This window comes from Castor canadensis, chromosome 4 (assembly GCF_047511655.1).
Source record: "Castor canadensis chromosome 4, mCasCan1.hap1v2, whole genome shotgun sequence".
In the NCBI taxonomy this organism is placed as follows: Eukaryota; Metazoa; Chordata; class Mammalia; order Rodentia; family Castoridae; genus Castor; species Castor canadensis.
In genome coordinates this window covers 140,424,191-140,437,622 of record NC_133389.1, presented here as the reverse complement: position 1 = coordinate 140,437,622, position 13,432 = coordinate 140,424,191, and the positions used below count along the sequence as shown (strand labels likewise).

The window sequence follows — 13,432 nt, the reverse complement described above, 5'->3', positions numbered from 1 at the left end:
TCGATTTTGAGTGGTTATGTCTAATTTAAGAATTTTTTTGTGTGTCTTAATATGGTCATTTGTTGCTACATCTGTGATGGGTGTCTTAATGTTTATAGGTTTTCTATGAAATTCTTTAGTGTCCAAGAGGAAATGTAGAAAACATATTTATTTTCTCTAGTACCAACTTTTCCCTAAGAAATGGAATAATTGTCCCTAATATAACTTAATGTCAAAGTACCTTCTATGACATTGGGTCATAAATGCAGTATTGGTTTTTAATGTTGGCTAGGTAAGGTAAGAGAATGGAAGGATATAAATTATTGTTTTTAACAATATTTTTTAAAGAAAAAGAGTATATGACAGATATATGTATTTGGGTATGAGTACACGTGTTGCAGTTAAAGAAAACAAGTTCATACTTATGTGTTTAAATAAACTAGGTAAGAGCAACAATAAACTTATAGGTTGTTTTGGCAGTCCTTAGTAGAGACTTACAGACATCATTGTCAAGACAATATCAAGGCTCCATTAAAAAAAATTCTTTGCAAGTAACAGTAAATGTAGTGAAGTATTTAGTGCCATGGACATGGGGTCAATAACAGCAGCTTACCTCTTCTCTTGGATACTGTCCAGCATTAATAATGTGCCTTGAATAAATACTTAAACTCAATTTCAGCAACATGATGGAGATATCCTAGGAAGAATTAAAAACCAGAAATGTAAGGGAAATCTGAAGTAAATATAGTCTTTGAAGAAGTCCCAGATCAAGTAAAATTAAACCTGTGGGGATAAGCACATAGTAAGTTGCGAATGTTGCCAAATATCACAAAACACAGCAAAATATAGGGCTTCCTATAAATAGCTGGTCTAGGAAAGCACAATGGATACCAAGAGGAACAATGAAAAAGGATCTGGAAACAGTATTATACAAATGAACAATAAATAAAAAGGTAACTGAGTTCAGTTAAATTTATGCAATAAAGAAAACACTGGTAAATATGTTAGCATAGGTCAGATAAAAATTCTAACCAAGGCTGGGGTGTGACTCAAGCTGTAGAGAGCCTAGCAAATGTGTAAGCCTTGAGTTCAAACCCCAATACCACAAAAACAAGCAAACAAAACCCTCAAAATTCTGACCAGTTATTTTACCATGAAATAAATAAAATGTTTTTAAGAAAGAAGGCCTTAAAACAGAAAAACAGAGTAATGGTTTGGTAAAAATGATAGAAAGCTAAAACCATCAAAGGGAAATGAAGAAGAAATAGAAAGAAGCACAAAGAGAGTTGATTTTTCAAAAAATATATCAAGAGATGTAAAAGACAGAGAGAAAAGCAAAATAATAAAAGTAAAATTAAAAGATAATTGAAATTAGAAAGAAAATAATAGATGTAGAAGGCAGACCAAGGATAGCAGAGAAGAATCTCCAAGCAAGAAATTAATGCAATGGGATACAGTGAATAATGATATAATACAAGAAAATCGTTAACTTAACAATGTGCCTGAACAGTTATACATGTGAAAGAAATCAGAGGTTAAGAAAATTTAAAAGAAGAGCCAAAATATCTCTCTGCAGGAAATATAATTGTATCCTTACAAAAAAAACCTGAGAAGACTGACTAAAAATTCCTACAAAAATAAGAGAATTTAGTAAGGCAGTTAGTATGGAATTAACCAGCAGAAATTAATATTTATTATTATATATAATGTCTGATAATATCAATAGTGGGAATTTAAAAATCCCTTATTTATATTGTGAACAGATACCTAAGGATAAACTTAACAGAAACTATACAACATATATCTGAAGAAAACTTTAAAATGCAATTAATTCAAACAGTTTAATAAATTGAATGCCCTATTATGTTCTTAGAGATAAGAATGTAAACCAGTATATGCACAGCCCTCTTTCTTTTAAAATTTGACATGTAAGCAAAAATAAATAAGAAAGAGTAAGAAAAATAAAGATTAATAAAGAAGAAAGAAGAGTAATTAAGTAGTGACTAGGCCTCATTAAGTTGAAAATGTGATCTAGATAGTGAATAGATGGAGTTCAATTTAAAGAAATTGTCTTGAAGCTGATATGAATATACATGACCATTTTGACTATGAAAAGAAGGAATCTTAACAGTGGAGAAAACATGATTTTTCAAAACATCTTGTTGGGAGGGCTGAGCAAGCTTCCAAATAAAACCTAAGTTCAATAATAGTCATACATCCTATACCAGATAAATCAATGACTTCAACGATGAAGATTAAATGTATACTGGCTCCAAAGATAATAGAGGCGAACATTTTATATTACTGATGTAAAAAGGCTTTCTTAACTCTAACTCAAAGCCAGAAGCCATAAGGATAGTAAACAGTTGCATGACACAAAAATTGAGTAATATACCAGGCATTGATGGCTCACACCTGTAATCCTAGCTACACGGGGGGCTGAGATTGGGAGGATAGTGATTCAAGGCCAGACTGGGCAAAAAGTTTGCAAAACCTCATCTCAATAGAAAAAATCTGGGCGTGGTGGCATACATATCTTATCTCAGGGGTACCCAGAGGTGTAAAAAAAGAGGATCATAATCTAGGAACACAGTGACACAATATCTCCAAAATAACCAGAGAAAAAATGGCTGAAGGCATGGCCCAGCCCTTTGGTAGAGCACTTGCCTTGCAAATGTGAAGACTTGAGTCAAACGCCAGTACCACCAAAAACAAAAAACAACAAAAACCCCCCACAATGTTAAAAAATTTCAAATTCACTTACAATGATTATTCTTTACATATAATGATATCTTAGCTATAAATAATTAAAGTAGCAATGGCACAATATAAATAGGATAGGTAAATAATTATATTTTTAAAAAGGAAATACAAATGGTTCTTCAACATGATGACTTCAAGTTTCCTCATAATAAAACAATTACAAATGAAGCTACTATTAGCTATCATGTTCCAAATCAAAATGTTTGTTAGTAGACTGGTTATCACTGTGTATTGCCTGTGGGGAAATATGTACATCGATTGTGGAAATGTAAAGTAGAATAATCTGTATGAAGAGATATTGATAATATATAAATGCCTGTGCCCTTTGACTAAAAAGGGGTTTTGGGGATTGTATCTTGCAAATGTATCTACATAGGGTCATATGGTAATCATTATTCATTGCAGCATTATTTGTAGTAGCTACCACCATCATTGCTCCTCATTTGTTCATGAAAAATTACACCAATTTTCCAGGCATATTAAATAGGTTTTCATTTTCATTCTTCAAATTGAACTGGTTGGGTAATAAAGAGTATCCTAGTGATAGCTCATAATTTGAAACAACCCAAATGGCCATCATAGGGAAAAGTGAATGTTAGCTAAGCAGATTGTGGTAGATTCATAAATGAAATCCTGAATTTTAAAAATAAATGTAATAAACTATTTATTGATACACAATGAACTCTAAGATTTCAATGTCTATAAGATATGCAGACAACTGAAGGACAGTATGGAATAGGTAGAGAGAAGCGTCTGCATTATTATTTGCTTCTATATGCAAAACACTTGAGAAAAATATACAAGAAGCCAGTAACAGTGGCTTTATGGTGGGGGGTGAAATAGGAATAGGAAAGGGGGACACAACAGAAGGTGGGTTTTCACTGTATATTTGTGCACTTCTATTATATTTTTGGGTTTGATGCATATGACCCATTAAAGTATTAAAACAACAATGGAGAACCCTGAGTGAAGATAAGTCATTGTAACTTTAATATCTAATTTTATAATTCAATGAATTCAAATGTTGTATATTTATTGTGAAGAATAGTAACATCAAGTCAGAATTTCCGAAGCAGATTTCCCCTGTTATGGAAAAACTGATCCAAAGCAACTTTTGAGTTTTGCCTACTATTGGTAGAGTAATCTGAGTTAAATTCTAGATTCACAAGAAACTTACTATTGAAAGTAAATATTTAGCATGTTTTCCACAATCATTTCTTCTTAAAATAACATATGTGTTCTTTTCTTTTTGTAGGTAGAGGAAGAAAGGTAAGTTTTAGTTTGCTTAGTTTCTTTTCCATAGCACTAGAATTCTTTTTAGTACTATCCACTTAGAACTATGCTCAGAAATGGTTGAAAGTCTCTTGTGAAGTACAAAGTCATTGTACAAATACATTGTGAAAAATTAATGAGCACAGTTTAGTACTGTGCTTATGGATTTACAGATGTCTCTAATCTATGTGATGTTTAATTTTTATTCATGTATTTGTTTCTAGCAGAAAGTTGTGAACTCTATAGGGACAGAGAATGTGTCTTATTAACTTATGTACTCCTTGTACTTCCTGCACTTTACACATAATAGCATCTTGATACACATTTGATTGGAGAAAGGAAGGACAGGAGGAAGAAAGGAAGAGAGAGGAAGGAAGAACAAAAAATGTTAGTTCGACTTGGGTAGAGTTGTGGTCCCTCTCCCTCTAGCTGAGAAGGAAAAATCCAAAATAAATTGAAAAATTTACCCAAACACATTTTCCTCTCATCTCCTCTACTTTCATTGAGCTTTAAATCTAACCCTTGAGAAGAGCTTCACACTCATGAGGACAATGGTGGAATATAGCCATGACCCTAGTTCAGCATAGGGATCAAGAGAGTAAAAATGGGTAATGCCTGTAATTGTCATGGCAGATACAAAACAGATGGCTAGCTAATTTAAATATGTTTTACTTTTCCACATAATAGAACTTCATTAAAGTGATTTATCAGATAATCAAATAAAATAATGATATTCCTTTACAAGATGAGAGTGATACTATAAAGGGGAGGTCCTGGTCAGTTTAACACTTTTTGGTTAATAATGAAATAGAATAAATCTGTGTTATTTCGAATAAGTAAAGCTATTTCAACTTGAGTATACATCAAAAGAGAAGGACTGAAAATATTAGTTCACATTTAATTTATACATGAAAACTAGAGTAAACTGAAATTTAAAAGATTAGTATAGGCCTTTAAACTAGAAAAGTGAAAAGTAAATGATGGATGTATAGATAGAGAGATAGATGAATCTATGAAATAGAAAGAAGGAAAATAATAACAGGGAGAACTTCCCTGATATAATCAGTTTTGTTCAGGTTGTAATTACCCAACTTACTGAGAGGCAACTAGTAGGCTGTATCATTTGCTGCCTTCTTTTAAAGGCAGTGTGGGACAGCTGAAAGAAGAATGTCTTCAAAGTGGTTGCTAAGTTGCCATACTGAAAGCATGTGCCACTACCTACTTTACTTGTTTTCATCTATTATCAGATACCATCAGAAACATAAAAGCAGAGAAATGTCACAAAAATTCATTTTTAAAGATTATTCATGTATTCACATGTGCATACATTGTTTGGGTCATTTCTCCCCCCGTCCCCCCTCTCATACCCTCCCTCCCTCAGTTCCAGGCAGGTCCTGTTCTGAACTTATCACTAGTTTTGTTGAAGAAAAGGCATAAACATAATAAGGAAAACAAAGTGTTTTTGCTAGTTGAGTTAAGGATAGCTATACAGAAATATTCCTAGCATTGCTTTCATGTACACATGTGTTACAACCCATGTTGATTCATCTCTAACTGATCTTTACGCTGGTTACTGATCCCCTTCTCATGTTAACCTATGTCGCTTTAAGGTTTCTGTATTAGTTCCTCTGGAGTGGGGACATCAAACACTTTCATGTTTTGGGTTTTCTACCTATTCCTATATCTCCCATATGTGCTCTCCCCTTGTCATGTGATCCAAGTCCAATCACATTGCTGCATTTGTGCTAGATCTAAAGTCTGCATATGAAGGAGAACATATGATTTTTGGTCTTCTGAGCCTGGCTGACCTCACTCAGAATGATATTCTCCAATTCCATCCATTTACCTGCAAATGGTAAGATCTCATTCTTCTTCATGGCTGAGTAAAATTCCATTGCGTACAAGTAGCACATTTTCTTGATCCATTCATCAATAGTGGGGCATCTTGGCTGTTTCCATAACTTGGCTATTGTGAATAGTGCTGCAATAAACATGAGTGTGCAGATGTCTCTGGAGTAACCTGTGTTGCATTCCTTTAGGTATATCCCCAGGAGTGGGATTGCTGGATCATATGGCAGGTCTACGTTTAGATTTTTAAGAAGTCTCTAAATTTTTTCCAGAGTGGTTGCACAAGCTTGCATTCCCACCAGCAGTGGACTAGGGTTCCTTTTTCCCCACATCCTCGCCAACACATGTTGTGGGTGGTGTTTTTGATGATGGCTATTCTAACAGGGGTGAGGTGGTTTTTTAGTGTGGTTTTGATTTGCATTTCCTTTATGGCTAGAGATGGTGAGCATTTTTTCATGTGTTTTTTTGGCCATTTGAATTTCTTCTTTTGAGAAAGTTCTGTTTAGATCAGTTGCCCACTTCTTAATTGGTTCATTGATTTTAGGAGAGTTTAGTTTCTTAAGTTCCCTGTATATTCTGGTTATCAGTTCCTTGTCTGATGTGTAGCTGGCAAATATTTTCTCTCACTCTGTGGGTGGTCTCTTCAGTTTAGAGACCATTTCTTTTGTTGTGCAGAAGCTTTTTAGTTTTATGAAGTCCCATTTGTCCATCCTTTCTCTTAGTTGCAAGGTTGCTGGGGTTCTATTGAGGAAGTCTTTGCCTATACCTATTAGTTCCAGAGTGTTTCCTACTCCTTCTTATAGTAACTTCAGAGTTTCAGGTCTGATATTTAGGTCCTTGATCCATTTTGAGTTGATACTAGTACAAAGTGATAGACACGGATCTACTTTCAGTTTCTTGCAGATGGGTAACTACTTTTCCCACCAACATTTGTTGAAGAGGCTCTCTTTTCTCCATCATATATTTTTGGCACCTTTGTCAAAAATGAGGTTGGTATAGTTGTGTGGATTCATATCCAAGTCCTCTATTCTGTTCCACTGGTCTTCATGTCTGTTTTTGTGCCAGTACCATGCTGTTTTTATTGCTATTGCTTTGTAATATAGTTTGAAGTCAGGTATTGTGATACCTCCAGCATTGCTCTTTTTACTGAATATTGCCTTGGCTATTCACAGTCTCTTGTGTTTCCAAATGAACTTTAGGATAGATTTTTCAATCTCTGTGATGAAAGTCATTGGGATTTTGATGGGAATAGCATTAAACATGTAGATTGCTACCACTCTTGGGGATATGCCTAAAAGACTGTGACACAGATTACTCCAGAGGTACTTGCACACCCATGTGTAGTGCAACACTATTCACAATAGCCAAATTATGGAAATAGCCAAGATGCCCCACTACTGATGAATGGATCAAGAAAATGTGGTATCTATACACAATGGAATTTTATGAAGCCATGAAGAAGAACGATATGTTATCATTTGCTGGTAAATGGATGGAATTGGAGAGCATCATTCTGAGTGAGGTTAGCCTGGCCCAAAAGACCAAAAATCATATGTTCTCCCTCATGTGCGGACATTAGCTCAAGGGCAGACAAAACAAGGGGATTGGACTTTGAACACATGATAAAAGCGAGAGCACACAGGGAGGTGTGAGGATAGGTAAGACACCTAAAAAATTAGCTAGCATTTGTTGCCCTTAACACAGAGAAACTAAAGCAAATACCTTAAAAGCAACTGAGGCCAACAGGAAAAGGGGACCAGCAACTAGAGAAAAGGTTAGATCAAAAAGAATTAACCTAGAAGGTAATACACACACACAGGAAATTAATGTGAGTCAACTCCCTGTATAGCTATCCTTATCTCAACTAGCATAAACACTTGTTCCTTCCTATTACTGCTTATACTCTCTCTTCAACAAAATTAGAAATAAGGGCAAAATAGTTTCTGCTGGGTATTGAGGGGGTGGGGGGGAGAGGGAGGGGGCAAAGTGGGTGGTAAGGGAGGGGGTGGGGGCAGGGGGGAGAAATGACCCAAGCATTGTATGCACATATGAGTAATAAAACAATAAAAAAAATCAATAAACCAGATTCAGAAAAAAAAAAAAAAAAACCATGTAGATTGCTTTTGGTAGTATAGCCATTTTTACTATGTTGATTCTACCGATCCATGAGCACGAGAGCTCTTTCATTTTGTTTTTGGTTAAATCCACATTGATTTTTTTACTTATAATTAACTAAGGTAATAATTAATTAATTCATGTTAACCCCTAAACAATTATTGGACCTTTTTAAAAATAAGATCTTTGTATGAGGCAAATGATACAGATGACACAGAGGTAGGGAAATCAATGTGGTTGCCTCCATGGTAATGACATCTTCTAAAGTTGGTGAGGCATATCAACCTGGCATTAGTTGATGAATAAATTTAGTCTCACCCAAAATATGAGCATGTGGATGTTATATTCTTCATGAATATGAAAATTAAATTCATTAAATCCCATATTAATAAAGTAGTAGAAACAAATATTAACACCTGTGACTTAAAATACAGATGTATCATGGAAGCATTAGGAGATTTGTTATCAGGAACTCAGAAATTGATAGATAATTATCTCATCAAATATTATGAATCAACACAATGCTTATGTAAGGTATCAATCCCCTACAATTTGGTTAAGAAAGATATCAGACAATACCATTCCCCTAAATGCAAAGAGTTAAATCTACATTTACCTGTGTATCTCTTAAAAATTTCACAATTATTCTTATCGGACAATTCTATCTTTCTCATTTTTACTGAAAAAATATCTCCTCTCTTCTTACCTATTTTCTAGACTTATTTCAGAAGGAGCAATTTTTTTCATTAGCATCATTCTCATAAAGTTCCTCTTTTATTGGGCACAAATATACATATGCTTTCCAAGCAATTAAAATTAACCATGTTGAAGATATCTCTTCTGTTACTGCTTTCACAAGGTTAATTTTTATCACTTTTTTGGTTTTTGAAATGGAAACTGTCTAGAAGATAACAGATGTAGCAATGTAGGACTACACCTGTTTTTTTTTTTGTAAGCTCACCATCCTCTCCTAGCCTTATGTGAATTTTCTCTTAGTATCTTGTATTACTGTCCTGAACTTAACTCCGCAGATAGAACTGTATCCTGCTTTTGTAAAGCCATTTCCTCTACTGAATTCTCAGTTTATTACTGACTTGCAGGATGGAAACTATGTATTAGAATCAGCAGCTGTCATCAGGTTATTGTTAGTTTAGACATTGAATCCATCATGAAGATTATCAAGATTATAAAATAATTCTTAATTTTTCTTTACAAAATATTTTGAGTTGTGAGATGCTATTGGAAAGATATAATTAAATTGTGCCTTTCAGTGGTTCAATTTGATGACATAGATCAAAAAGTTTAAAATATATATGATTTTTAATTCACATATTTAATTTCTAGAAACATATCCTAAGTCATTAGACATGTAGCACAAAACATTAATAAACAAGTACATGCATTGAGATGTTTTTTAGAATACAAAAATGAGACCAAAATCTAAGTGTAAAATAATGAAGCATTATTTAGATAAATCAAAGTGCACATTTATCTGGAAAACTAAGAATGTAGAATGTTAATTGTGGTTATATCCTGGGTGTTGAGTAGGATGTTCAGTTTCTTCTGTATATTTCCAAATTTCCTACAATGAGAACATATTTTATATTTAGATAAATGTATAGTATATGAGAAAGGAGATGATAAATGGACTAAAACTATTTCCCCTTTCCCTACATTTTGGATATGACTGTTGAATTTGTATTCATTATTCCCAATTGTCTAATAAAAGACATTATTTCATAATATGCTAATGGAAATTAGTATATCAAGAATTTATTGAGAAATTCTTTTTTGGGGGGTACTGGGGTTTGAACTCAAGACCTCATGCTTGCTAGGCAGGTGCCAGATCACTTGAGCCATGCCACCAGCCTAGAATAGCTTATTGTAAATTTCTGTGTGCCACACTGAAGATGCCAAGTAGGCTGAGACATAATGATGGCTTGGAGGAGGACAAATCTGTTGGAAGACAAATCCTGAAACAGAGAATGTAAATAGTGTGTGACAAAACAGAAGTACATAAAGGTGTAAACCATCTAATGTTATTTAACCTATGTACTTGATATCAGGCCACAAGTATACAAATTTTGAAAATCCCAAGTTCATAGGATGAAAAGAAATTTCATCTACATCTATTGTGTTTGCCACATCTGTTGTGGAAGAAAATAAACTAACTTGATTTTTTTGTACTTTAAATTATGATAGTCTCATGCTATATTTTCTTTGCCTTTTCAATTGATTTCTTCCAACATTTGTCTCAGATATTGAGAGCTACATAATGACAATTATGTCACTTTTTTTATAAAATAGGCATACTTATTTCTTATTGTATTTAATATTTTTTCTGTTAGTTCTATAAAAGGGAAATTAGTGGTTCAAGAATGACATCTCCTAAGTCATTAAAAACTATGTCATTCATTAAGAATGTGAAATTCAAATATACAGCTTTGAAATTTCTTTTTTATTTTACATCTTTGAGTGGTTTTTCAAAGGCACTTTTTCTTTATATTCTTTTATCACAACTACTTCTTGTTGTAGTCATCTGTTTGTATTTGATCCCTATATAAACTGAAATGAAACGACTTTACATATTCTACATGTTGATGTTTTTCATGCCCATCAGATTGACTAGAGATTTTTTTTCATGAATAATATCTAAAAGTCCTAATAAGCAATTAACTTTCTTTTTTTTTCATTTTTCTATTTCCTAGAAATTCCCAGTGTTTATATGGCCTAGTTTAGTGTGACATGTTCATTCCCACCAAACTTTTATACTTTACTAACTGGTTTTTTTTTTACTTCATAGGGACAAAAAGGAGAACCAGGACTAGTGCCTGTTGTAAGTACATGTGTACACACTGTTTTCAAACATAATTGTAGTGTAGTTGTGTGTTATTGCTCTCTCAGAAAAAGGAAATTACTAAGTTTATAGTATAACATAAGCCAAACAAAACAGATTAAGTATTTAATACAATACCTAATGTTCTATATTTCTAACGTTTATGTTGGTAGTGCCAGGAATTGAACCTAGGACTCTTAGCCTTTGGCATTGATGACTTAATCACTGCCTCTTTAGAGTTGAATTTAGGTAATGTCCTCATTCATAGAGCATAGAGGAAATGGCATCAATCCATGACATTCATGTGTTTAGAAAACTGCGCTGCTACTTTTGTGCATTTGTTGTTATTCTTATGCATTTGACCATTGACTCTCCTGAATTTCTGTGGAAACTTTACTTTTACAAACTTTTTTGTTTGTTGTTTAGGTGACAGGCATACGTGGTCGTCCTGGACCAGCAGTAAGTACTTTCCTCCAGTGTTTTTGATGCTATTTCGTTCTCTGTGATACTGAAAATTTTCATAGACATGGTATATCTGTTAGAAGACAACAGAATGTAAAAGAAAGATACTTAGTTTTTAAAATCATTTTGCCTCAGACATTCTTCAAGTTCAGGCATATCTTTGTATCAGTGAACAGTACATAGTGATCATTTCATTTGGAAATCGGTAAACTGTATTTTTCTTCACGTTCTAGTGTTGCCATTAATTATGTGAAAGCCAACCTATGGTTACATTGTTACATTTAGATTGATCTTGTTCATTGAAAATTGCACATATTTGTCTGAATATGATTAGGGGTCATTTACAGCATTATTACAACAGAAATTGAGAAGTTATATGTTAGAATAGAGTATTTAAGATTTTGCATAAAAACTATTTCGAGTTTGGATTATCAGTAACATTTGTATGCAGCTATATGGATAGCATGTACACATATATACACATACTTCATGTGAATTTTATGTTTTTAAATTTTTTCTTGGTGGTAGTGGGGTTTGAACTCAGGGCTGACAGGTGCTCTATCACTCGAGCTGCATTTCAACCCATTTTTGCTTTAGTTATTTTTTGGGATAGGGTCACCTGTTTTTGCCTGGGGCTGGCCTCAGACCTAGATCCTTTACCTCAACCTCCTGTGTAGCTGGAATTACAGATGTATGCCACCACTCCTAGTTTGTTTACTGATATTAAGTGAACCTAACCTTTTTTGTTGTTATTGTTGTTGGTACTGAGGTCTGACCTCAGGACCCCACGCTTGCTAAGTAGGTACTTTACCACTTGAGCCACTTTGCCATCCCTGAATCTAACTTTTTTCTGGGCTGGCCTCAAACCATGATACTCTTGATCTCTACCTCACAAGTAGTTGGGATTACAGGTATGATCCCCAATGCTAGGTCTTCATGTAAGTTTTAAAACACATCAAATCAACTTCGGTAGATGTTAGTACAGCTTAATAGATCTACTTTAATCCTCCAGAATTTTTTGCTTTTATACAGCACTGTTGATCCAGGCATGGTGTGTGCACCTATAGTTCCAGCTTCTCAGGAGCTAATTGAAGAAGTTCTTGAACCTAGGAGTTTCTTTAAAAATAAAGTAAAACAATAGTCAAATGATATGTGTTGAGTTGGGTAAATATGCAATCTAATCTTCATGACTCAATTAAAATTCTCTTTTGAAGAGAAATAAACTCCCTTGCGACTTTCATTTCTCAGGGGTGGGGGGGATGTTTTCAGATATCAATACAGTAACACCACGTTAGAAGTGTAGTGGTCATTTGTTATTTTTAAAGGAGAAATTATGGCAATGAATGATTTGAAAAATCGTGAGTTTTGTATAGTGGAAATGATGCAATATTTTAGGGCAAGTAGAAATGATCGCTCAGTGCATATAACCCACTATAGGCTGACAGGCTTTTCCTTCCATTGCTTTCATCAGCAGCTAGCACAGCAATGCGTAGTTTGGGGTATTATGTACCAATCTGAACTTGTTCCCCTGGATCATTGACAATTTGGGATTACACACTTAAATACTCCTCCAAATCTCAACTCAAATTTTTTGTGCTCACAAGATAGCTGAAATGATCCTTAAAAATTTTGCAGTTGTTAGTCAAACTGATATTGACTCATTGAACTCTGTGATGCTAGGATGTGGTATCTCATTCTTTGCAAGCCTTCAACCTCCTCTGCTAAGATGAGCAACCCCTCTTTGAATAGATAACTTTTATCAATTGCACTGGATTTAAAATTAGAATATTTCTACTTTATTAAACAAATTTTTAAAACATCCAAAGTATTATTGTTTTCAGGCATAGTTGTCATTTTCTGTTTTAGGGACCTCCAGGATCTCAAGGACCAAGAGGAGAGCGAGGCCCAAAAGGAAGACCTGTAAGTTGAAGGTGGGGGGTGATGGAGTGACTTTTTTGTCACTGTGTACCCAGCAAGCCAGTTTGCACCATGTTCCCTGAGTGTGGCGAGGACCCAGAGGCACTGCTCCTCTGGCACCTACCTTAGCTGCTATAGAGAATTCTGATCACAAAGTGATTATGAAGCTCTCCTAATCCAGAGGAAATACAAGCATGCTAATAACTGCCTCTTACCTTATTGGATAGTACAACTGACATT

General features: G+C 34.2%; 1 protein-coding gene across 1 annotated transcript in view; it reads left to right on the top strand.

The window, feature by feature from the left end:
- The window catches only part of Col5a2 (collagen type V alpha 2 chain), a 140,534-nt gene that overhangs the window by 61,592 nt on the left and 65,510 nt on the right, over positions 1–13,432 (top strand). Inside the window, exons 3-6 of the mRNA XM_020167066.2 lie at positions 3,998–4,011; positions 10,781–10,813; positions 11,240–11,272; positions 13,142–13,195. Coding sequence (XP_020022655.2) covers positions 3,998–4,011; positions 10,781–10,813; positions 11,240–11,272; positions 13,142–13,195 — 134 coding nt within the window. The remainder of the gene's footprint in view (positions 1–3,997; positions 4,012–10,780; positions 10,814–11,239; positions 11,273–13,141; positions 13,196–13,432) is intronic.